The 24,442-nt window shown below is 42.3% G+C and overlaps 2 protein-coding genes across 4 annotated transcripts; one reads left to right on the top strand and one right to left on the bottom strand.

The window, feature by feature from the left end:
- Window positions 1-259: 259 nt before the first annotated feature.
- On the top strand, window positions 260-11,416 carry LOC146381991 (chondroadherin-like protein). The gene is made up of 11 exons (XM_084938225.1): window positions 260-397; window positions 1,955-2,122; window positions 2,526-2,720; window positions 2,845-3,000; window positions 3,111-3,256; window positions 4,576-4,857; window positions 4,960-5,170; window positions 8,440-8,713; window positions 8,788-9,200; window positions 9,284-9,450; window positions 9,683-11,416. The coding sequence occupies exons 2-11, from the start codon at window positions 1,955-1,957 to the stop codon at window positions 9,984-9,986; spliced, it is 2,316 nt and encodes a 771-aa protein (XP_084794351.1). The 5' UTR covers window positions 260-397; the 3' UTR covers window positions 9,987-11,416.
- Window positions 11,417-11,437: 21 nt separating this feature from the next.
- On the bottom strand, window positions 11,438-23,202 carry l3mbtl2 (L3MBTL histone methyl-lysine binding protein 2). 3 transcript variants are annotated; one of them, XM_084938221.1, is made up of 18 exons: window positions 23,085-23,202; window positions 21,749-22,172; window positions 21,559-21,664; window positions 21,343-21,476; window positions 18,497-18,572; window positions 18,187-18,266; window positions 17,746-17,863; window positions 16,514-16,648; window positions 15,294-15,382; window positions 14,905-15,151; window positions 14,396-14,463; window positions 13,952-14,056; window positions 13,253-13,400; window positions 13,072-13,154; window positions 12,713-12,947; window positions 12,132-12,197; window positions 11,905-12,039; window positions 11,438-11,813 (listed from the first exon to the last, which is right to left on the bottom strand). In XM_084938221.1, the coding sequence occupies exons 2-18, from the start codon at window positions 22,097-22,099 to the stop codon at window positions 11,518-11,520; spliced, it is 2,472 nt and encodes an 823-aa protein (XP_084794347.1). In that variant the 5' UTR covers window positions 22,100-22,172; window positions 23,085-23,202; the 3' UTR covers window positions 11,438-11,517. The 3 variants fall into 3 exon arrangements, with proteins under 3 accessions (XP_084794347.1, XP_084794348.1, XP_084794349.1); XM_084938222.1 differs by lacking the exon at window positions 12,132-12,197; XM_084938223.1 differs by lacking the exons at window positions 21,343-21,476; window positions 21,559-21,664; window positions 21,749-22,172; window positions 23,085-23,202 and adding an exon at window positions 19,306-19,872.
- Between the last annotated feature and the right edge of the window lie 1,240 nt (window positions 23,203-24,442).

Below are 24,442 nucleotides of genomic sequence, written 5' to 3'. Positions count from 1 at the left end.
ACAGATCCATTGTAACCAAAGCAGGAGAAAGGGATTCATAATCATTTATGGCTTCTGATTTTAACTGTGTTATACTGTGATCAGAGTTCTTACATAATTTTAATGTATTTTTTTAATGTCACTTTCATTTTTAGTGGTGCATATGAAAGTTAGACTTTAGTGTTGGCTCTGAGGTGACTGATTCTCCTCACTTTGGGCTGAACTAGTCCTTTAATAAACTCTGATGCGCAGTGAGCAGACTGCAGCAGAGGGGTTGGAGGTGGAGGTAGCCAAGGAGCAGACGTGAAAGAAGGGGATAGACGGAGTTTGTTTTGGATGGGGCGACAAGCAGGGGAAGAGCGGCGGAGTTCGTGACTGAGGGACCAGTAGCGCTCTGCAGCTGGACGGAACCGCCACGGTGAGTTTGTGCGTAAAGGGGATTCTTATCATTGAATGTCCGGATTTAAAAGTATTACACACATTCAAACGACCGTAATGGTGTCCGGGAAACACTTAAACAGGCCGGAACGGTTAATACCCGATGCTCAGGTATTTAGTCCTGCATTTTGTTTTGCGTCAAAAAGGAAAGTATCGTCTTTTAATAGCGAACTTTAGTATTTTTTGTAATAAGCACTTGACTTGAACAAATGTAACCTGATATCTACACAAATCATATTCAGATTTTTGTAATGATCGTAGTTTAGGCTAAATCAGTGTCTCGGGGCTGTACAGTGCCTGCTATGTCTCACTGCCCGGTGGACAGGCGTGTATTTTCAGGGGAAACGCATTTTGGCACAGCCCCGGCAGAGAAAGACAGTGCGCCTTTGTGCACGGCCGGTGCGGCTGCTCCTCCGCGGTTTGGACCTGTTGATCCCGGGGGATCAACAAGACAAACAGCCCGAATTGAGGAAATTCCTTCCTCTCTAGTTTCTGGGCCTCTTTCTGTTCAGGTGGTTGCTCGAAAAAAATATGGCGTGAATAAATATGAAACTAGCAGTTTAATTCTTTTTAAACGCGTGGTACAGCTTCGTTTCCCTGCTGCTTGAGATGACACCAAGTATTTTCAACCTTTTATACCAATCTTATCATTGACTTCAAGTGCACATAGCAAATAAGTTCATGAATTTGCCGTTTGTGTTGTGCGGTCAATGGTTTCTTTGAGGTCACAGTTTTAACAGAAAAAAAATAGCCATAGCATACTTCACGTGTCCACATTTCCAGAGTCCAAACTGTAGAGTGTGGAGCTCTGAAGCTTTTCAAGTCCGTTCCTGTGGATCAGCACTGTTGATCCAACATGGGAATGTGGTTTTAAGGCATTCCAGTGAAGACTACGGCAGACCAATCTGACCAAATGGCATTAATCCCCAAAAGTGCAGAAGGATTTTTTTAATTACCTTCAGCTTTGGAAAGGGAAAAATAACTGAATGACACACAGCTTTTTCTTACGGTGTCCGAATTCAGTGATAATAACATTGTTTTTAAACTTCCTCTGAGAATGACATTCCTTATGATTCTACTAACCAAGGACAGTTTCCAACCTTTTTGCAGGTTAAAAGACTTATTCTTGGTTTAATGAGAATCTATTACAATGACATCTCTTGCATCAATAACACGTTGATGCAAATATGTCAATAAAAATGTGCTTAAAGTAGCAAGTGTAAAAAAAACAAAACAAAATACCTTTAAAAGAAGTTGCCCCTGTAACTGATATATTAGTACATTAATACATTTTTTTTTTATCCAAATGCATATAAATTAATGTTGAAGCTGCCAACATGAACAGAAAACTGGAAAGCTGTATGCATGAATAAATTTTCTATTACGGTACATCACCGCTAAAAAACAAAAAACAAAAAACGAATCAGCGGTAATTTGTTGGCGTACGTGCACCTTAAACATTTAGCATTGCAGTTTGACATGTTATGTATGAGTTATGTGGCGAAACTAAAAGAGTGAATCAGGGTTTTCCCTACAGATGGACCTTCCCGTTACCTTTTGGATTCTGCTGATCAGCCCGCTGGTCCTCTGCGTCCCTGCAGTCCAAGCAGCAAAATGCCCACAGGAGTGTTTCTGTGACCAAATCCAACTCACTGTGACCTGTGTCAACAAGAACCTGACCCAGGTTCCTCCTGCTGTTGATGAGGTATCTATAAACATATACACTTACTGGTCAGTTTGTTAGGTACACCTTGCTAGCACCAGGACGTATCCGCTCAGATTCAACGAGGTCCTAAAACATTCCAAACAAATTTTGGTCCATATTAGGATGATAGCATCACACAGCTGCTGCACATTTGTCTGCTGCACATCTAAAAAGTCTAGATGGAAATGATTAGCAACAATACTCAGGTAAGCTGTGGTGTTTAAACAATCCTCAAAAATGGGGTTGTTTAAACAATTCTGTTGAACAGGTGTTCATTTCCAGGGAAATACAAATTTTAATACCCCTGTTAAAGAATGATAAGGCTTTGGCTAAACTTCCAAAGCTGTAGTACCTTTTAAATACTTATTATTACCCTCTAATATATAATCTGTTTTCCTCATAGATAACAGTCAAACTGGACCTTCGAGGTAATGACATACAGGAACTCCCCACTGGGGCTTTCATGCACACCCCCTACCTGACTCACCTGTCGCTGCAGCGCTGTAACATCCACAAGGTGAAGGAGGGGGCGTTCCGTGGCCTCGGTCGCCTGGTCTTCCTCAACCTTGCCAACAACAACATTGACATCCTCTACCAGGTATTCTTAGACTTAAACAACATATATCCCATTGTCATTTTAAGTGGTTTTTAAAAACAAAAATTAACTTCAAGAAGTCTACCCAACCATTCTCAGTGCAGTCCTTTGTTTTTTATGATTCTAGGAGTCATTTGACGGTTTGTCCTCACTAAAGCAGCTTATTATTGACCGTAATCGTGTGGAAGAGATCCAGCCTGGAGCGTTCTCTCAGCTGGGCTTCCTCAACCTGCTCTCCCTCTCACACAATCAGCTGGTTTACATCCCTAATATGGCATTCCAGGTACCCACCCATGTGTACAAAATACTTCGAAATGGAAAATTTTAAATATTTTAAAGAGATGCACGTCTTGTTGGAGCCTTAAATAAAATGCCAGCTTCCTTTGCTTTCAGGGCCTGCAGAATATCAAGTGGCTTCGTCTTAGTTACAACTTTCTAAACTACCTGGATACTGAAGCCTTTGCCGGACTGTTCACACTAACTCGTCTCAGCCTGGATCACAACGAGTTACAGTTTTTCCCCACTGAGACCATGACCAGGTAAAGTGGGAGGCACCATCGCTCAGCATTGGAGCTAAACAGGAATCTCACACTGGATGTAAATCTAGACAAAAACTAAGATCCAATGTGACAATTAGGACATCATAATTAACAGCAAAGTACAGGCCCGCTGGGTGCTTTACACACACTAGAGAAAAGCTTAAGAAAGCTTCTTCTGGCATTCTCGACTTCTGAAGCTGAAAAAATGTCACATCTCTCTCTTTTTTAATCATTGATTACCAATAATTAAAAGAGTCCAATTTGTATCACTTAAAAAAATAGAGAATAGAATTGGCAAGGTCTCCAAAGACTCCACCCCACACTTTAAAAACCACTGTCAAAGACTGTACATTAAAGATGGACATAGCCACTGTGAATCACAGTGGGCCTCAACATTTGATATTTTAGGCATTGCAACGTAGGTTTGTTTCTACTGGATGTGATGATCAATAGGTTGAACTGACTGAAAAACTTAGGACACCGCATGAGTTGTCAGTCACAAGGTGGCCACACCCTAAAGCAATGGTTCCCATTCTTTATCCAATGTTCCCCGATAGTCTTGTCAGAGTCAAAAAAGCGCTTTCCTTCACTCTTCAACAGATTCTGTGTTCGTGAGTTCTAATGAACTCCCATTCCTTGATTTGTGTTAGCTAATTGTCCCAGTTGTACATAACAATTAACTTACTTCTTTCAAAATGGTAAGCTAATAGTTATGCACCGCCTTGAGTGGACATTCTTGGACCCGCCTCCAAATTGTAACTTTTAGGGGCTTTTTGGGAACGTTCCCTGAAGGTTACTGTTTGTTAGGTTTAAGCTACGGATCAATAAAGTAGTCAATTCCTTTGCTTTGGATAACAAGTTCAACTGATTACCTGTTATGTTTTTGCTGTTCTGTTAATGACATCATGTTTACAGAATGTTAAGCTGCTTATCCATACCAGTAGCCATTAATTTATCAGTTACTTTTACTAAGTTATTTTAATTTGTTTGTTTTGTTTTGTTTCTTTAACTGTTTGACCATTATGTATAAATTAATATTATCTTCTGCAGTGCAGACCATTGACTCATTAGGAAAGCGTTTTTAGGGAGAGATATGTAGAGTCTCCCCCTGCTGGCCATTACAAAGGATGCAGATTTAAGGTTGTTAGGCCTCAAAGGTGAAGCCTAGTGGGTTCACTCTTCAGTATAAGAGGGTCTATCCATCATTTATGTGCTATCTATAAACATTTATAGATAGCACATAAATGATGATAATGACAAAGAGTAATAAGAGTAATAATCATTGTTCTTATTCCTACCTTGTTCTTTTCTGCATCCAGGCTGCCAGAGGTGACTCGTCTCGATCTCAGCTACAACCCCATGACGTACCTGGGGGAGGAGGCTGTGTCCATGCCCAAGCTGACCCACCTCTTCCTGGACCACATGTCCCTGCAGGACCTGGTGAACACAGCTGTTTCAAAATCCCCCAACCTCATCCACCTGGACATCAGCAATAACCAGCTACGTGTCATCCAGCCCTTCACCGAAGGCTTGCCAAAGCTGTCCCGTCTAAACCTGGCCGGGAATCCAATCCTCTGCAACTGTTACCTGCGTCCACTCAGGTACAGCGGGTTTTTGTTGCTCTTGTCCTGACAGCTTCAGGAAACCTCAGGGAAGTGATCAGCGCTTTGTTCTTCTTTTCTTTTTTTTCCCCTATTCTGCAGAGAGTGGGCTATCCATAACAAAGTGAAGCTGATGGGGACTTGTGGAGGGCCATCCCATCTTTCAGGTGAGAGCCTGGATGCTGTCCACCCTTCTGAGCTGAGATGCCAGAGTCAGGAAGACATCATAAAAGAAGAAGCAGCAGCCAGGATCATGCCACGACCCACTGAAGAACCGAAAAAGGTCAAGTGTCCTGCCAACTGTGTCTGTGAGGTGAGTGTCACTACTTTTTTGTATATTTATATTTCATTTAATGTCTACCATATTTTCCAAGCTGACTTTAACCTCTTTACCTGCATTTGCCAATGATAGTAGGATGTAGTTGAACACATTGAGGAATTTGCTGGATTCTTGATTAGGTTAGAAAATCAATGCCACCTTTAAGTCTGTAAAACTAGCGGTTGATTTGCCTTTTTTCCATGTTTGTGTTTTTAATTTACCAGTTAACAGCCCTCAAATTCATTGATCGAAGGAGGTCTCCTCTCTCCAGGAACTCACTCTGCAGGTGGGGGAGATATACAGTGCAAAAGTATTCGGCCCCCTTGAACTTTTCCACATTTTGTCACATTACAGCCACAAACATGAATCAATTTTATTGGAATTCCACGTGAAAGACCAACACAAAGTGGTGTACACGTGAGAAGTGGAACGAAAATCATACATGATTCCAAACATTTTTTACAAATAAATAACTGAAAAGTGGGGTGTGCGTAATTATTCAGCCCCCTGAGTCAATACTTTGTAGAACCACCTTTTGCTGCAATTACAGCTGCCAGTCTTTTAGGGTCTGTCTCTACCAGCTTTGCACATCTAGAGACTGAAATCCTTGCCCATTCTTCTTTGCAAAACAGCTCCAGCTCAGTCAGATTAGATGGACAGCGTCTTTGAACAGCAGTTTTCAGATCTTGCCACAGATTCTCGATTGGATTTAGATCTGGACTTTGACTGGGCCATTCTAACACATGGATATGTTTTGTTTTAAACTACCCCATTGTTGCCCTGGCTTTATGTTTAGGGTCGTTGTCCTGCTGGAAGGTGAACCTCCGCCCCAGTCTCAAGTCTTTTGCAGACTCCAAGAGGTTTTCTTCCAAGACTGTCCTGTATTTGGCTCCATCCATCTTCCCATCAACTCTGACCTGCTTCCCTGTCCCTGCTGAAGAGAAGCACCCCCAGAGCATGATGCTGCCACCACCATATTTGACAGTGGGGATGGTGTGTTCAGAGTGATGTGCAGTGTTAGTTTTGCATTTTGGCCAAAAAGTTCCATTTTGGTCTCATCTGACCAGAGCACCTTCTTCACATGTTTGCTGTGTCCCCCACATGGCTTGTGGCAAACTGGACTTCTTCTGGTTTTCTGTTAACAATGGCTTTCTTCTTGCCACTCTTACATAAAGGCCAACTTTGTGCAGTGCACGACTAATAGTTGTCCTATGGACAGATTCCCCCACCTGAGCTGTAGATCTCTGCAGCTCGTCCAGAGTCACCATGGGCCTCTTGGCTGCATTTCTGATCAGCGCTCTCCTTGTTCGGCCTGTGAGTTTAGGTGGACGGTCTTGTCTTTGTAGGTTTACAGTTGTGCCATACTCCTTCCATTTCTGAATGATCACTTGAACAGTGCTCCGTGGGATGGTCAAGGCTTGGGAAATCTTTTTGTAGCCTAAGCCTGCTTTAAATTTCTCAATAACTTTATCTCTGACCTGTCTGGTGTGTTCTTTGGACTTCATGGTGTTGTTGCTCCCAATATTCTCTTAAACAACCTCTGAGGCGTCACAGAGCAGCTGTACTTGTACTGACATTAGATTACACACAGGTGCACTCTATTTAGTCATTAGCACTTATCAGGCAATGTCTATGGGCAACTGACTGCACTCAGACCAAAGGGGGCTGAATAATTACGCACACCCCACTTTGCAGTTATTAATTTGTAAAAAATGTTTGGAATCATGTATGATTTTCGTTCCACTTCTCACGTGTACACCACTTTGTGTTGGTCTTTCACGTGGAATTCCAATAAAACTGATTCGTGTTTGTGGCTGTGATGTGAGAAAATGTGGAAAAGTTCAAGGGGGCCGAATACTTTTGCAAGCCACTGTAGGAGAGGTGGAGGAAGAACTCAGCCTGGGTGTCTATTGTCTTGTGTAGTCTGGAAGATGAGTGGATGACGGGGTGGGTACAGTTTTCTTTGTGGTGGGGTCGGGTGGGCTGTCCCGGGCCCCACAGAGCCTGGGACAGCCCACCCGACCATGTCCCGGGCCGGGTGGGGGGAGATAGGCCTTCATACCTTGGAGGCCTATCTCCCCCCCACCACTCCCCCTGTCAGTGGCAGACGCCCTCAGATATCGGTGCGTTGGTGGTTCTTGGTGTCCGGGGATGGGCATCCAGGTACACACCGGCTCACTCCTGGTGGCTGCTTGTCGGGGCCTGGAGCCTGGGGCTCGCTCGGGCCCCTTCGGGGGTGGGGTGCCCTCGGCCTCTCAGCCTGGGGCTCGGTCACTCTGGCACAGCTGGCTGCTGGCGGAGCTCACAGGCACGTCACTGCAACCCCCCCTGGCTTCTGCTCCGCAGCTGCTGAGTGACCCCTCATCTGGGGCTCTCCTCAGCTCTTTCCAGGAGAGTGGCACGGTTGCCCCTCCGTTGGGCTTCCTTGGTCTCTTGTGCTCTGAGGGCCTCTGGATGTCTGGAACCTGGATCTCCTCCATACCTGCTTCATGCCCTGGAGGACGGGGCTGTGGCTCCCCACACCCTCTAGCAGATCATTACATGAAGGAACCTTTTGAATACAAGCGCGCTCATGCTCACAGGTGTACACACGGGTGCTCACACACACAAACTACACCCTTTTTGGCTCCTACCTCAAATCACACTGTGCGCTGTCGATCTTACGTGCTGCACAATAATATTCAATATTTAGTATTTACTGTTATTTACTGTTAGATTATCGCAATGATGTTGTTTATTGTATTGCTCTCTTTTTTTTGCTTGTTTTCTCTTTTTTCTTTCTCAACAGGTGATCCAGGTGATTGATATATGTATTTTTTTGTCTGTTTGTTTTGTTGGTTTTTGTTTTTTGCCCTTTATCACCGTTCCTCTTCCCCGCTGTTTTTCTTTCCCTACCTCTCTTTCTTTCTCCCTTTTCTTTCCCCCAATCATGTTTGCTTCGTGTGTAGCAAGTGAAAATAAAATAAAATTTTACTTTGGCTATTAATTTAAGCTAAGATGGTTCATTGCTGGCTGAAGCTTCAAATTTAACACACATCAGAATGAATCGGTCCTTCTAACTCTTAAGAGTTTTGTATTTGATCAGGAGTAAAGAAACAACACTTTTAAAATCCAAGTTACTGTTCTGATTGTAGTTAATCTTTTTATATTAATTTAAGAAGCTGGACAGTTTCATACATACACACTTTCATAGCGTCAGGAGAGGGAAGTGCAAGGTTGAAGTGCTGGTGAGCTCTACATTTCCTTTACCTACCTGTCTACAGGCAGAGACACACCACTCTTCATGTGAGAACCGTGGTCACACTAAAGTGCCTCGCGGTTTCTCTGCCAGCACACGTCTCCTGGACCTGCGTGGCAACAACTTCCACTACATTCCCAGCAACAGCTTCCCCGGTGTCGCCCAGGTCGTGTCCTTGCACCTACAGCGCTGCAAAATTGTGGATGTAGAGGGAGGGGCTTTCAGCGGGATGAAGGGACTGATATACCTGTACCTGTCTGAGAATGAGCTTACCTCCCTGAGCCCAGATGCCTTTAAAGGTCTTTCACTGGCAACGTTACATTTAGAGTAGATGTTCAGACAAGATCCAAACTCACTTGCTTTTTTCTTTAAGGTCTCCCTAAGCTGACTTACCTCCATTTGGAAAAGAACCGCTTTACCAGCTTCCCCAAAGGTGTCTTCAAACTGGTGCCCAGTCTGCTTGCACTTCATCTGGAGAACAACTCCATCACTAAGCTGGAGCCAGGTATCATGATGGGGGCTGAGGGTTTGAGAGCTCTCTATCTCACCGGGAATGCCATTGTGCATGTGTCGCCCAGGGCTCTTTACCAGGCAAATGACTTGGACATGCTTCACCTGGGAGGAAATAAGCTCAAGGAGGTGCCCACTGAGGCACTGAGCAAGGCTGGGAATCTCCGAGACCTCAGGCTGTCCGGAAATTCAATTCGTTGGATCGGATCGAATGCTTTTAAACCTCTGGGGAGGTCACTTAAAGAGCTGTACCTCAATAACATGGGACTGGAGACGGTGAGCGGGCTTTGTGCACTCTACAGATGTTTTCATATGTAATGTAGATTTTTTTCAAACCGATGTGATTGCTTTTGCTGCAGATGTCGCAGAGCGCCCTGGCAGGACTGGGTCCTGGGTTGAGGAGTCTTTTCTTGGAGGGCAACCAGCTGGAGGAGGTCCCTGACTTCCACCCACTCACTGCTTTGGAGGTCATCAATCTCGCTGACAATCCTCTAATGTGTGACTGCCCCCTACTGCCACTGCGCATGTAAGACAGCTGCAAGTCAATAATGTAGTTAAATAGGACTGGGGTTTGGACGGTGAGAGATTCTAGTATGCGAAAATGTGTGAATGTTGGTCATTATGGGAACAAAACCATTTCCAAAGACGCATCTTTGTCTGTTAAGATTAGCTTTAAGGTTCACATATTATACCGTTTGGCTCAATAACATTAAATAACTAACAATAGTAACTAATTTGGATCTTTTCTTTTTATCTAGGTGGATTGAGAAAGTTAACCTGAAGGTGCGAGCCACCTGTGCCAATCCACCTGAATTGCGGGGTCGGAGGGTCAAGGATGTCCACGGGTTCAAAGCCTGTCCTGGTGGAGAGAGTCTTCCCTCTGCCCCTGCTGTCACCTCAAAGCCAGCAAAGGCCCCCAAGGCAACCAAACCCAAACCGATGCACCTCAGCGGCCATCGGCAGGTCAAGATGCTCAAAGTCAAATCCAAAATTCGAGGGAGTCCAAACACAAAACAGGGTGCAGCAAAGAAAGCTGCTGAAAGCACAAAGAGCATGCCCTGAAACTCCCGCCTTTCGGCGTTGCATCCATTCTGGCGTTCTGTGCTGACGTTTTAAAGTCAGGGCTTCAATGCAAACATCAGCACAGCGCAGAACCAAAGTTTTGAGGTTAAACACTGAACTGAACTGTCCCAGCTGCAGGAGTCGGGCTTTTTTTCACACTAATCATTCTTGCTGTCTTAGCACAATGTTGAACAACAGTATAAATTCTTTGTACGGTTGCATTAGTAAGCTATATCATGTTGGGCTTTAACTTTTATCACCTTAAAAGCGCTACAGTCAGGTATTTGCACAGTACTAGTAGTTTTGCCACAGTACATTTTCAATCAAGCAATTAAGATTTAAACTTTGATTTAAGGAGTTTATGTTAAAATTGTAAAAATTAACTGGACAAACTAACATCATTTTTAATATAAGGATTGTTTTTAGTACTTGGATGAATATATGTAGCATTTGGCTGATACTGAACAGAGTATGGGCCTGTATACTCCACATATCACATGACAGAAGATGACCACTGACATCTTCTGTCAGTGGTCACGTCATCAATAAACACTAGCGACCGCTGCCTGGTTTCCACTGGCAGCCACGTTCATGCCCATACCATCACACTGCTACCACGTTTGACACAGGATGTATTCTTCAGATCATGAGCTATTTCTCTAATTCTCCATACTCTTCCCTTCCTATCATTCTGGTACAAGTTAATCTGTCATATTATGCATATGCACTCTTCTCCAGCACAGTCCAATCCAGGGGTGTCAAACTCCAGGCCTTGAAAGCCGGTGTCCTGCAGGTTTTAGATGTATCCTTGATCCAAGACAGCTGATTCAAATGGCTAAATTACCTCCTCAATGTGTCTTGAAGTTCTCCAGAGGCCTGGTAATGAACTAATTATTTGATTCAGGTGTGTTGACCCAGCGTGAGATCTAAAACCTGCAGGACACCTGCCCTCAAGGCCTGGAGTTCCCCACCCCTGGTCTAATCTGTTCTTGCTTTTGACAAATTATTTGGACAGCATTTTGTTTTACGCGTGAGGATATCTGTTGATGGTAGAAGGATTCTTGGCTAGGTAGTTTTTCCTAACCAGTGAAAGAATTCTCCAATTCTCCTTCAGGTATCTTTCTGTGTTGCTGAGCTGGCCAGTAAATACATTGTTTTTAGGAATGTACCCGATTGTTGTTTTGGCCTTTTATATTTGATAGTACATGTATGATGGAAAATAAGAAAAAAAAAAAAGAATAAAGAATTGCTTTGCTGAGCCTGCAGTTGAGGCTAGTTAACCTTCACTGTAGGCTCACAGCATACTCAAAGTTGACAATCATCAAATCACATTTAGATAATATATTTTTAAAAATACTGCAATTGACTGTATATTTACAAAAGGGTCTATCTGGATATAAAACATTAAAAAAAAACTTCATTACAACCCAGGAAGACTTTCAGAGTCAAAATCTTTTTGATAAAGTCTTTTTATTTATTTATTAATTCTTTTTTCATTGGAGTGATTCAGCTATATTGGTTCTTTTATTCTCTATGATTCATCCATGGTACTGTCATCTTCTTGGCTCAACTCCTCTTTGTCCATTCTTTCATTTTCACTCTGATCAGTGTTGCTATCACCGGTGCACCGGTCTTCAAGTGATGCATCGTCTTCGGCCACGTTTTTAGTTTTACTTTGCTCCGTCTTCTCCTGTTCTACATTATCCAAGCTGCTTTGCCCTCCCTCTTCTTGTTTGATTATGCACACAGAGTCTTGCTGAAAGTTGTCCGGTGGCCTAATGGGGGTCTCAGTTTCCATTTCCTCCACTTTCACCTTCACTGCAACGACTATTAAGACAATTAAGTCAGCAAATTTAACAAAATGGGAAACTAGCATGCAAATGAGGAAAAAGTGACTCATTTGAGAATTGTCTCTTACTCTCCTGCTCCTCTGGCTCAGTCTTGGGCTGGATGAGTGGCACTTTTGGAGGAGTGCTTTGAGGACTTTCAGTGTGTTGATCAGCACCGTCTTGAGCTTGGTCCTGAGAAAGCCTCTTTTTTGTGTGCTTCTTTTCTACAAAAAGCAAAGAAAAGGAGATCATTCTCATGTGTCAAGTAAGACATTACCGATACAAGACTACATATACTTTTCTGAATAAAACCTACTCTTTCTCCCGAAAGAAAAGCGCCGGCATTTCTTGTTCCGCACCAGCTGCTTTTCAATTAAGTCAGCTAGAAAACAGAATGAAACACCAGTCACTTTGTTTCACACTCAGAAACATCTATGCATCACTCATCAACCAGTCACTTCTGTCTGTGACAGTTTAAGGCTGGAGCTTAGTGAGTGTAGTGAACTGTTGCTGTATTTATAATCAAAATTGAAGTGTAAATGCGCTTAAAGAGCGCCTTTTACGCTAATTTCCAGATTTTCAGACGTTATTCATAGCCCAAAATAGTCATTAATCCTGAGCTGAGGAGCTTTGGCACAGAGGATATGTCGAGGATATGTGCTTTCACTGACATCACACAGATCCAAGATGAGAAAAAACTGAAATGCAGCATTTAGAGGCGTCTCAAGCCAAGCTTTTGGCTCATGGGGATTACCTCATCATACTCTGACCTTATCTATTGAAACCTTGGCCATTAATCCCCTTTAATCAGAACGCCTCGGTACTCTTGCATTAACCCACATCACTTCAGTGCTCTACATGTTGTTTCAAAACAGTTTTACAGTCCGCTGTATTTACCGACTCCAGGAGGTGACTGGAGCTGGTAGCCCATGAGCTCACACCAGCCAACTGGGTAGATGTCTGGAGACTGGTGGTCAACCCACTGGTCAAACTCATCCTCCCAGCCGTCAAAGTGGATGAGGAGAAGGCGGCCGACACAGCGCTTCACGGTGGCCACGCACACGAGCCGTGGCTCCATCAGGTCCACGGCCTCCAGCTTCATGTTGGGGGAGAAGCCGTGACCTGGGTAGTCCTGAAAGAGGTGTCATATTTATTAGTGTTTTTACATCAATAGATACATTTGAAAAGAAGCCATCCTGTCCTATTAATTAAACTTATAAAACATGTGATAGCAAGGTCATCCTACAACATCTTACAGCATTGAACAGTCTCACGGGCGCAGCTTTTGCTTTGGTCTCCTCCAGGTACTTTTCCCAGGTGAAGGTCTGAGCATCGTAACCTGCCAGGAAATGCATAAAGCGACAGGAAATATATGGTGAAGCATTTCAGCACCAGCAGACAAGTTAACCTGCAAACTAAGAAACAGAAAAAACATACCTGGGGGTACAGTGAGAGGGATATTGTTCTTTTTACAGAAGTTAATTGGAAGAATGGCGTGAGAGGAAGCATGGTAACAAAACCAGTCTGAGCCATTGTTTGATATGGTGCCATCAATGCCCACCATCAGGTACCCATCAAACAGCACCTGGGAAAAAAGAGGAGTAGAGTCAGAGAGAGGAAAACCAGCGGTAGAGATACAATCTCTACAATCCAGCTGTTAGGTGGAGGAACACACCAACAAGAACCTGCAGCGGGTGGAGAACTGGCTTTTGTAATGCTATGCTGAGCACAACAAGGCTTCAGCAAGAAGTACCAGCTGCAGACCAAGATGAAATCAATTCAAACAGTCCTCTCTCAAGGCGCTTTCTATTTTATGGTATAGACCCTAAAATAATACAGAGAAAACCCCAACTATCAGGAAAGAAGACACGCTGTGGAAGAGAGCAAGATTAATAATTAAATGCAAAGCGGTGTATAAACACAGTGCACGTATGAAGGAGTTAATCCACATGATGAGAGACCCACTAAAGAAGCAGCTGATTATACTGCTGAGTTTACAGAAGATACCCCTGCCATTAGCTCATTTATGAGCTGTTACAGTTACAAGGGGATCTAAATCTCTGGGAAACACCAAACCTAGGTGACAGATGATGAATCCCAAACACACATAAACAAAGTCAATAACAGCTACCTCACCTTGTGTACTGTGGCCACACAGATACTTCCCAAGTTGAGCGGGTCAATGGCCTCCAGCTTCATTCCTTCTTCGAAGAAAGTTCCCTCCATGTAGGTGAACCTCGGCTGAGGACAATACATTACATTCATGTGAAACAGTGAAGAGGTAAGGCTTAAACTTGAACTGAAATTAGCATAAGATTAGTAACGACAATGATTACTTCAGCTATTTTTGAGTTCTGACTCAAAGAATCCGCAGCTTTTGGACTTTGGGGGTAAAGCATGGAGAAACAAAAAATAAATAAATTTAATGAATCCTATGATTTTCTAAACTACACCACAATCAAGTACAGATTTACTGCCAACCTTATAGTACACTTATACCTTTAAAGGAAGAAAGAAATGATTAGATCCATCAACTGAATTCAGGCTATGACTTACATCAGTGTTCATATACTTCCTTACCTTTTTAAAGAGCATGAACGTACTGTCAGAATTGCCCCTCAGACCACTGGAAGACTCCAGATTGTTTGCTATAAAAATAAGAAGGTTTCATATTTTAATCTACAACAAATCTAAGAGGAAAAAGCAAAGTAATCTTCTATCACCTGCACAGTACATGTTACATTTCAGAAAACAGAAATCTTTAAAATCATGTATTTAGTTCAACATCTGTGCAGTTTCATGTCATAAAAACTTTCACTGTGATTACAAATAAAATTATCCACACTGCCAGTGTGATGCTGAGGTCCAGTATCCTTTTCTAAAGTCTGAGTATGTCTCCAAATATTTCTTTCCCCTTAAAGTTGATTAATCCTGTTCATATTAACTACTTAACTACAGTGCAGGTCGATGAAGTGTTGTTTTTACTGCTGACTGCTTGGTTTCCTACATCAAAGTTAATTCCCTTTTGCAAGTTTTTGTTCTGTACCCCACATCTTCAGCTCCAGTGGAGAACCCGTTTTCATACTTACCAGGCGCTTTGATGTCATGACCCACTTTTTTGGACCAGCCTATCGGATGCAGGAGGGGACTCCATATGTGACACCAGAAATCTGAGATGATGTTCTCAGGGGTGTCACTTTGGTCCGCGTACACCAGGCGTACACGGCCACCGATGTTGGAGTCCACGATGGCCACGCGTGTCCGGCTCACGTATTTGGAGTCCACCACCTCCACGCGCATGCCCGTCCTGAAAGAGTTCTTCATGCTTTCTGCAAGCTGGAACAAAGAAAAGCGGGAGGGTGGCAGAGTGACAGAAAGTTGCTGATTATGTGCTTAATTCAGTGACTTCTATTTCATTTAATCCATTACACTCTTTATAAGTATGACATACAGGGCAATTCATAACATCAGGCAGTACCTTCAGGTAGAAATCAACAGGCAGAGTGTGGGCCCCCACCAACCTCTTCATCAGATACTCCTTCCAGTCTGGGATGTCCTGCTTCAGATCTACAGACACGCAAATCATCAAACAAGAAAAATCTCTTTGTGGTTTATTCCCCTCTTGTTTTTCATATTACATGTTACATAAACATTTTAGTCATAGTGTGTGGTCTCAGGACTTCATTACACAGAGTTTCAGTGATGAAACTTGGAGAGGCATTCTCCTTTTCTGCTCCATCTCACAGGACTTATAGCTCTCTCAATTAATTTCACTTGCAGACTTTAAAAGAGTACAAATGACCTTGTGAAATCATCACTGGGAACTTTTTCCTATGACTGTGTACACATTAAAGAATCTTTATTTTTGTTATTTTATTGCTATTTTACTGTTTTTTATTGTTGTAATTTTAATATGTTTGTCAGAAACAGGTCCCTTTTGTAAATGTGACATTGGGACTACCTGTATAAATAAAGGTTAAATAAAAAAATAAAAGTATGACATACAAACAACACATTTAACCTGAAACCGTATAAAAGATAAGATCAATTTGTAGTTGTTAACAACAGAAAATGACACATTTGTCACTTTTTATTATTTAGATTTTTAGGATGTTTTCTGCTGCTCTTTTTCCTCTACTAAGTTTTATATCATCCCCCATTTACATTTCTCTGTCTTTCATCTTCTGTTAAGCTACAGGCAACACGTCTTTCTTCCATTTTATCTGTAATTTATATTTTATTTATCTTTTGATCTGCTAGTAGAAAAGTGCATTACAAAGACTTATCTTCTTACTGAGAGGATTGCCTTTGTATTTAATTTCTTGCCCACTTGCTGCATCAGTTATTTGTTGTCTTGATTTTGCGATATCACCTTAACTCCAAATCGAACCAGTGAAAGTACTCAGACAGAAGCTCTTGTCTGTTAGAGTCATTCATATATTCTCTAATCACAGAGCTGATGATCAGCATTCATTTGTCTGGTCAATGACCACTAGTTCACATTATCACTTCAGATAACTCGCTCACCTGCTCTTATTCTTTTGAGGATTTAAAGAATAAACAAAAACACCTTCACCAAGGTCAACCAATACTGGATGACCTTCACCAAGGTCAACCAATACTGGATGAAGCAGTTGATTTAGGACCAAACAGAGCATAGGCGCCATTTTTAAAAGCAAACTGAATGTGAATCCTAACCTTGTGGGGGTACCAGCAGCTTGCTGGTCATTGCGCACCATCCGATCGGGTTGAGCTCTCCTGAAACGAGGCTGCACCAGAAATCATGGCTACTGTCATGTTCAAAGCCCTCGTATCTCAACAGGGCTTTGTATCCTGCAGACAAGAAAGGACGAGAGTTACCTGCCAATGCTGCTACTTTACCAAAATATATTTCACTGTGTGGAAGTTAACATCCTGAACTCTTCCAGGCAAAAAATTCTAACTGCTAAGCTGGATGAGTTTATGAGACAGATGAGTGAATAACCAAACAGAATCGAGCTCACGCCAAGATCAAACTAATTGGCAGTAATAACTGACCCAACTTAGCCTGTTAATGCATAACTTTTACAAATAGCATATCACATTTGGATGCTTCTGATGCACCAGTGTCAGATGTTTTCTGCAGACACCGGCTGTTTCATCAGAGGAGAACAGCTATGTTAGACAAATACAGATAGAAACACCATTTGTTGAGGCACTTTTCACTCTGGTACAAACCCTATTGATACCAATTCATTCCCGGTCTTTGGTACAAATCTGTAGACAAAACTAAATTTCAATGGTCACTGAGACTTAAAATCTGCATGAATAGATTCACTAGTCTGATCTGTTTGGCAGCTTTACCCCAACATGCCTCAACAAAGCCTGGTTCATCACGTGTTCTCTTAGCTTGCACAAAATTTCATAACATTAAGGGTTCATTTACGATCAATTCTGATTGGAACAGAGCACCGAACAAATGCTACAGTGATTTAAATGATAGATTCGGTCATCTGAGCAAAAAGGTAAGCTGCTATCACAGCGTTAAACCTGAAATGTGCGCTATATGAGTGCAACAACATAAGCGGTTCACACATTTACTGCTGTAAAGAAGATGATGATCTCTTGGGGGGTCAGTGCAACATTTGGTATTACAAAAATCTACCAAAAGATTTCTTTTTAAGATTTTTAAGTGCTCCAGATATCATCTCCAGTCTCATAGCACAATTTCTTATGGTTATGAATATGCTGCACTTTATATTCAGCACCATAAGAAGTACAGCAAACCAAGTTTTAAGCTTTGCAAAAGGCAAGATGCATTAAGATTTGGGTCTAGCCAAGAGCCAAATAAAATTCACTAATGAAAAATAAGAAAATAAATGTAACATTAATATATAAAAATGATTTGTGGTTCATTGGACTGTTAACTGTTGGCAGAAAGATGCACACACCTGCAATTTGGATAACTGTAGCAATCCAGTAGACTTTACTGGGGAGGATGGCATTCGTGTTCAGCACCTCCACTTTCATCCCCACGGTGATGTCATCCCACTGGGCACAAAGGGGAGCCTGTAGGGGGTGAAGCCAGAAAATTCCTTATGGATCATCTGTGTGAAGCATTTTATGTACTCCCATCTTATTTTCCAGCATTTTCAAGAGAAACTCCATTTTCTATTGTTTTCTTCTGCTGATGACGGCATGAAAAGGGCAATATAATCCTAATAAGCCATTTGAGTTTCCCTTTATTTGATTATTAAGTCAGTTCCCTTAACTGTTAACATCGATGGTAGAACAAGGTTTCCACAAAGGTTAAGAACAATCTGTCGCTATGACGATAATATGCATACATTTCTTAGCTGTAAGTCTTTGTAAGAACTGCAGAACAGACTCACGTGTCTGAAGCAGGAGACAGATGCAGCCAGAGACGTTTCTCTCTCCAAGTATGCGGTCCAGTCGAAAGAAGCAACAGCAGCTACGCAATGGAAGGAGACACAGAAAATAATTCTCTTTAAGCCACCTTTTTCTGACTGGCTGCCCCTCGTAAACAGAAGGTGGTCGCCAATATTGCATCTTGTGTCGGTTCATTGGCACCAAATTGGAAATCACATGAAATGTGCCGATTGCAGCAGGTTAAACAGGTTGTGTTAAAAAAAAAAAAAAAAAAAATTATTTCATGCAAACAAGCGTGCTCGGTGACTTTACCATCAACTCCGGTGGCTGCTGGAGGAGCTTTGTTCACTTTATTCAGCACAGTAGCTTTTTTCGTTGGGGGCTTTCCCTAAAGAAGCAAAGAGGGGGAAAAGAAATATTTCTCAGAGCCTCTTATATCCATACAGTTGGCATAAACCGTGAGAGAGGATGAGTCACAATCAGATAAAAAAAAACAAAAAAAAAACAAAAAAAAAAACAACTCTCTGCCTGCGCTATGCCTCTAATGGCACGCAGAGGTGCTGTCTGTCAGCAAAACTATGCAAAGATTAATTTCATGAGGTTTGGACAAGGATGGATCACAAATTCCAATGAATATTGAGATCACCTTTTGTAAAAACTCAAAACTTCGTACAGGCCTTTACAGAGGATCTGCTCTCCAGGTACCCTTCTCTTCGTCAGTATGAAAGTGAAGACAAGGCTATGCAGCAGCTTTTGGTAGGTCAAACCACATTGAATGGGACATAATGGTCATTTCCAGTTCTGTATTTTTTATTCTTTGGCATCACTAGAGTGGTAATTAAAGAATTCCTTATTTATCTTATTCTAGGGCCTTTGCACATTCATTGTCTAAAAAAAACAAACAAAAAAAAGCAACCTCTCTTCTTAACAACAACTGCTTTAAAGCCACTTTTCTCTGATTGGTTGCCCTTTACAAACAGATGGTTTGAACGATATGTGGGTGTGGCATCTTCTGCATCATACAGAGCCAAGAGAAGAAAAACAACGTCCGGAAACGAGGGCCTTAAGCCTGGGCTGAGAGCCCTGGCATGTGGGGTTTCAGTACAAATGTCCTGCCTCACCTGTCTCTGCAGCCATATATTTGTAGGGTGGTCTTCCTCTGAATAGTGGGCATGTGTGAACTGCGTGGGGACGGCGGTGGGTTTGAGAAGCCGGCCCCGGCGGCTCGGTAGGTTCTGCACGTCGTAGTAGTCGTCCGGCTGAAAATGCTTCTGGCACACGAAGAGTTTGCCGAGGACGTAACGGGGGGTCCTTGGGTCCATGTTCAGGGTAAAGAGCCATTGTCTCAGCTTCTCCGGGTCGCTGAGTGGAAACCGATGAAAGACGATGTTTGGCCTTTTTATGGTTAAGCAGGTCTCGACGCAACACTTGTGAACCATTTCAGTTTTTAGGAAACAGAGAGGTCTGTACCGGGCTAGGAAAAACGACGTAAGGCCAGGACACAGGCTCACACGTCCCCGCAGAGGTATTTAAGTCCAGCGCGGTCTTCTTCTTCTTCTACTTGTTATTTTTCTGCAGCGCTCGCAGGTAAACAGCCTTTTTTGCAAATACTGCCACCTTGTGTTCAACATTACTAACTATGGTGAAATAAATTTGCTAAAAAATGCCTTAAAATTACATGTAATACTTTGCAGGCATCTACTCAGGTCTGTAAAGATGTACAAGATATTTTTTGAATGGTTTTTATTTCGCTTTGAGTTTTTGTTTTTCACTTTAGTTTCAGTTAGCTTCCAGAGTGCTACCGTGGTCAGCACTGGCGGCTCACAGCAGGAAGGTCCTGGGTTCAAATCCACCTTTCTGTGAGGTTTCCATGTCCTCGCTGGGCTCTTCAAGCACTCTGACAGTCAAAGACACACACAATAGGTTGACTGGTAATTCTAAATTAGCCGTAGGCATGAATGGTTGTCTATATCGCTGTGTTGGACCTGTGATAAAAAGGTGACCTGTCCAGGGTATAACCCTGCCATTCACCCTATGCCACCTAGGATAGGTTCTATCCCCCTGTGACTCTGAACTGGATAAAGGGTTGACAAAATGGATGCAAAACAGCCCTACTACACTTCTGAAAAATACACTGTACCTTAAGCTGTCTGCTTTATTCATGGTTTACCTTTTATAATTAGGATTTTCTGATACGCAACATGTAAAATAAAATAAAATAAATTATTATTTGGTGGAGAAACCCTTATTGGCAGGTACAGCGGTAAGATGTTTCTTGAAGTGGGTCATCAGGCTTGGACACATCCCAGGAGATATGTTGGACCACTCCTCTTTATAGAAACTCTCTTAATCCTTTAGGTTTCTTGGCTGCTGCTTGGTAATTCTAAGCTTCAGCTCCCTTCACAGATTTTCACAGGGCCGAGGTCTGAAGACTCGCCAGGGAACTCCATGGCCTTAATGTGCTTCTTCTTTAGCCACTCCTTTGTTGCCGGGGTTTTGGGTCACTGTCATGCTGGCAAACCCATCTTCAGTGTTCTGTCTGAGAGAAGGAGGTTCACATCCAAGACCTTACGGTACATGCCCCCATCCATTGCTGACTCAATGCAGTGAAGTCGCCCTGTATTCCTTGCAGAAAACCAGGCCCAAAGCACAACAAATCCACTTCAGTGCTTGACTGCGGGGATGGTGTGACCATTCATTTCTTTGGAAATTCAGCAGGGGATCAGATAACTATTTCCCCCACTATAGACGCAGAGCCAAAATCCCAAATAAAAAAATAAACATTTCATACTTTCAGCTTTTAAAATGAGTGAATATTTTGCAATTGATTTCAGTAATTTTCAATCATTCATAGATTTGTGACATTGAAAGTAGCGTGCTGAAGCCGTTCATGGATTCACTACAGGATTTTAGATAATTCTATGGTTTTGGAAACAAATTAAAGCAATCCCACACCTGTCTGAGCTGCTGAGCAACACACTCACGAATGGAAAAACTAGTACATCTCTTTGCCCAATCCGGTGACACTGACTGTGTCAAACTCCCAAAATGGATTATTGAATAAGGCTTGGCAGCTAATTCAAACTGCCCCTCTGGTGGTCCCCAGTGTTCAAAAATACATAAATAAATACATTAGAAAAAGTCAAACTATTTCTGACCTGCAGACGTGCTAGAATGGATGACTTCTTAGAGTTTGATGAATAAGAACGAGAGCAGGATGTACTGCAGAAGCGCTTAGTCTTTGAATAGAAGTTGTTGATATTCCCGGTTGTTCCACACATCTCACAAACCACTGTGGAAAAAAAAGCAATCAAAAAAGTTTTTGCTTAATGTAAAACATTATGAACATTGTTAATAGTGCAGGTGCACCTCACCTGGTCGCTCGTTTAGCGCCTTTAACCCTCCTCCTGTCAGATGTCGTTCTTTACCTCTTTCATTAGTATCCTCACGCTCTATGGGTGCCATTTCATTGTATCCAGCCTATGAAGGAAAAAAAACAAACATCCCACCTGTAAACAGTAGGTGTAAGCCCCCCCCCAACAGTCCAAAATAATTGCTACTCACACTAATGGTTTGCTCTCTTGGTTCAGCTGAAATGGTCCTGTGTTGGATAGAAGGAAGGCAGCTACTGCAGCCCGCGCCATTGCAGGAAGGACAGTGCGGACGGACAAACACTGTAGGAGCAGCTCCCGGCCTCAGCTTCAGAGGCCCCGCTGCCAGTCTGGGTTCAAAGTACTCCTTGCCAAAATGGTCATTGCAAAGGTAAGAATTGGGTGTGGCAACCCACTGCATGCGGGTGTGCTGGACCTGCTTCTCCCATTTCCGAAACTCTTCAGGGTCCTTGGGGAATTTAAACAGGGTTACGCCATCTTCGGTAGTTTTTCCACATCCATAAGCCACGCAGTGGTAAGGCATCCTCGGAGCTTACACCATGAGCGCCTTTCATGGATCCTTTCTTCTTCTCAGTTGTGCTGTTTTGTTCTCTGAGCTGTGCAAAGAAAATAAATAATTGTATCTTCCAACCGGAAGTTGGTTTTCTAATTTTCACACACAACCATCTCTAGGGTTTACGGAGAATGGTCCAAACAAGACGAAATATCCAGTGAGCAGCAGTTCTCTAGGTAAAAATTCCTCTCTGACCCCAGGGGTCAAAGAAAATTCCCAGAGTGCTATAACCTGGGAATTTTGCAACCAAGGTATGCTGACCATCGCTAAGATGGCACAACCTACCTAAATATTGCTGCTGACCATTTCCACCCCACTGAACAAAGTGTACACATCATTTGGTCACTGCTTCCAGCAGCATTACAAACCATGTTTCAAAGCTCAAATCACCTTGAACTGGTTTCTTGAACATGACAATGGGTTCAAATGGCCTCCGTAATCACAAACCTGCAGTAAGTGTGTGGCGCCATCATGTCAATATGGACCAAAATCTCTGATAAATGTTTCCAGCATTATGAAGAATAAAGGCACTTCTGAAGGCAAAAGAGGGTCCAACCCACTACTAGCAAGGTGTACCTAACAAAGTGGCCGGAGAGTGTGTATTGGCTCTATTTGCCTGATTATGATATTCTCTACATTGAAAACCCTACATTAAAATGACAGGAAGCTTCGCATTTTATTTTATCTGTAATGTCGACATAATGTTTAACAAACACAAGATAGTGAAACATGACAAACAGAAGTTTGTCTTGAAAAGGCGGCCCTTTCATCATCGTTATTATTATTTCTAATATCGCCGTTAAAGCACAGTTACAGCTGACTGCTTCATAAGTTGAGTCAAAACGTAAACAATGTATCTACTGTACACCAAAGCTAAGTGATAACAATGCTAAAAGTACTTGTGTGCAGTTATGAAGCTGCACTTTGCTCGTCATGACTTCAAACGTGTACTTACAGGAAGTTAGTGACTGCTGGCACTCAGTAAAATGTCTCTTAGGTGTACAAACTGATTTGGGTATCAAATGTTAATGTATCTTCATAGCTGCCCAGTACTGTAATGTGGTCGCTCACATTTTAGCGTCATCTACTTACGCGTGTGCAAGGAATTCTGGGAGTTGATGTTTTTACGACAATTGGAAAATAGTCGCTCTCCTAGTCACAAATAAGTCATTTTACAGGCATTCAGGTGTTTGTAAAAAAAAAAAAAAAAAAAAGCCTTCTGTCGGTCTATGAAAAAGAAGTTTGACACCTTGCTATTCAATTATTATTAATCTTAGGCCTTTGCACAGTGTAGAAAAATAAATAAACATAACCAATAATGAGGCAAAATATACAAACAAATATTAAGTAAAATATGTTTTGTAATTTAGATTACTTAAAGCAACCGCTGCTGGGGTCAGCACTGACAACAAATGGCAGTATGAGGCAGTCATTTTTGTTGTCTCTTAACATGCGAGATTTGTTATGCTCCCCTGCAACTCCTAATGGCTTTGCAGCGGCAGCGTAGTAGACTTTGGGCGTTGCCCGGGCTTAATTGCTAGTTATCGGCATCACCTGACAAGGTGTGGATAAAGGCAGACTTCACGAAGGATGCTGTAATGCTCTCCTGCTTGCAAGTTTCAGCTTTGAATGTGTAATGATTAAAAAAAATCCCTGTGTTTCTGAAAAACAAACAAACAAAAAACTCTGGTGTCAGTCTTGATTTTGTGTTGAGTTAGTATTGCTGGGAAATAACAGCTTAAAAGTTGATTGGTGAAATTCCTTGACTTCGAGTTGTGTTGCTCCTAAGTAAGTAAGTAAGTAAGTAAGTTTATTTATTAAGCGCTTTTCATAGACAGGTAGTCACAAAGCGCTGCACACAGAGATTAAAATAAACAGTACGATAAAGTGCTGATAGACAGCAAAAAGTATTTTTTTGTCTACTGTACTTAGCCGTATTTTTGCAAGAACTGCTTAACTAACTAAAGAGAAATGCTGGTCAGCACCTTAGAATGGAGGATCCATCTGTGTTTCTCAGAGCTGAAACATCTCATCATCAGCTTTTTGGAGAAGCACCCTCAGAATCATTCCCCGCGGTGACTGCTCCAAAAGCAACCACTGCTAAACTAAATCAATAAGAAAAATAAAACTCAGAGGAATGGAGTCAAAGGCCAGACTTCAGCCTGACTGTTGCAGAGCAAGTGAGAGAAGAGTGAGCCAAAAATGATTCTGTAACAATGTGAGAAACTGACAAAGTCATACAGAAAGCGAGCATTTCATGTTATTGCTGCTAACTGCTGAATCATGGGATGCACTTAATTTTTCACAGAGTGC

The sequence above is a fragment of the Perissodus microlepis genome, chromosome 8 (genome assembly GCF_051167445.1).
Source record: "Perissodus microlepis isolate ML-2025 ecotype Zambia chromosome 8, ASM5116744v1, whole genome shotgun sequence".
NCBI lineage: Eukaryota > Metazoa > Chordata > Actinopteri > Cichliformes > Cichlidae > Perissodus > Perissodus microlepis.
The sequence above is the reverse complement of the archived record's forward strand: the minus strand, read 5'-3'. Positions and strand labels throughout refer to the sequence as shown.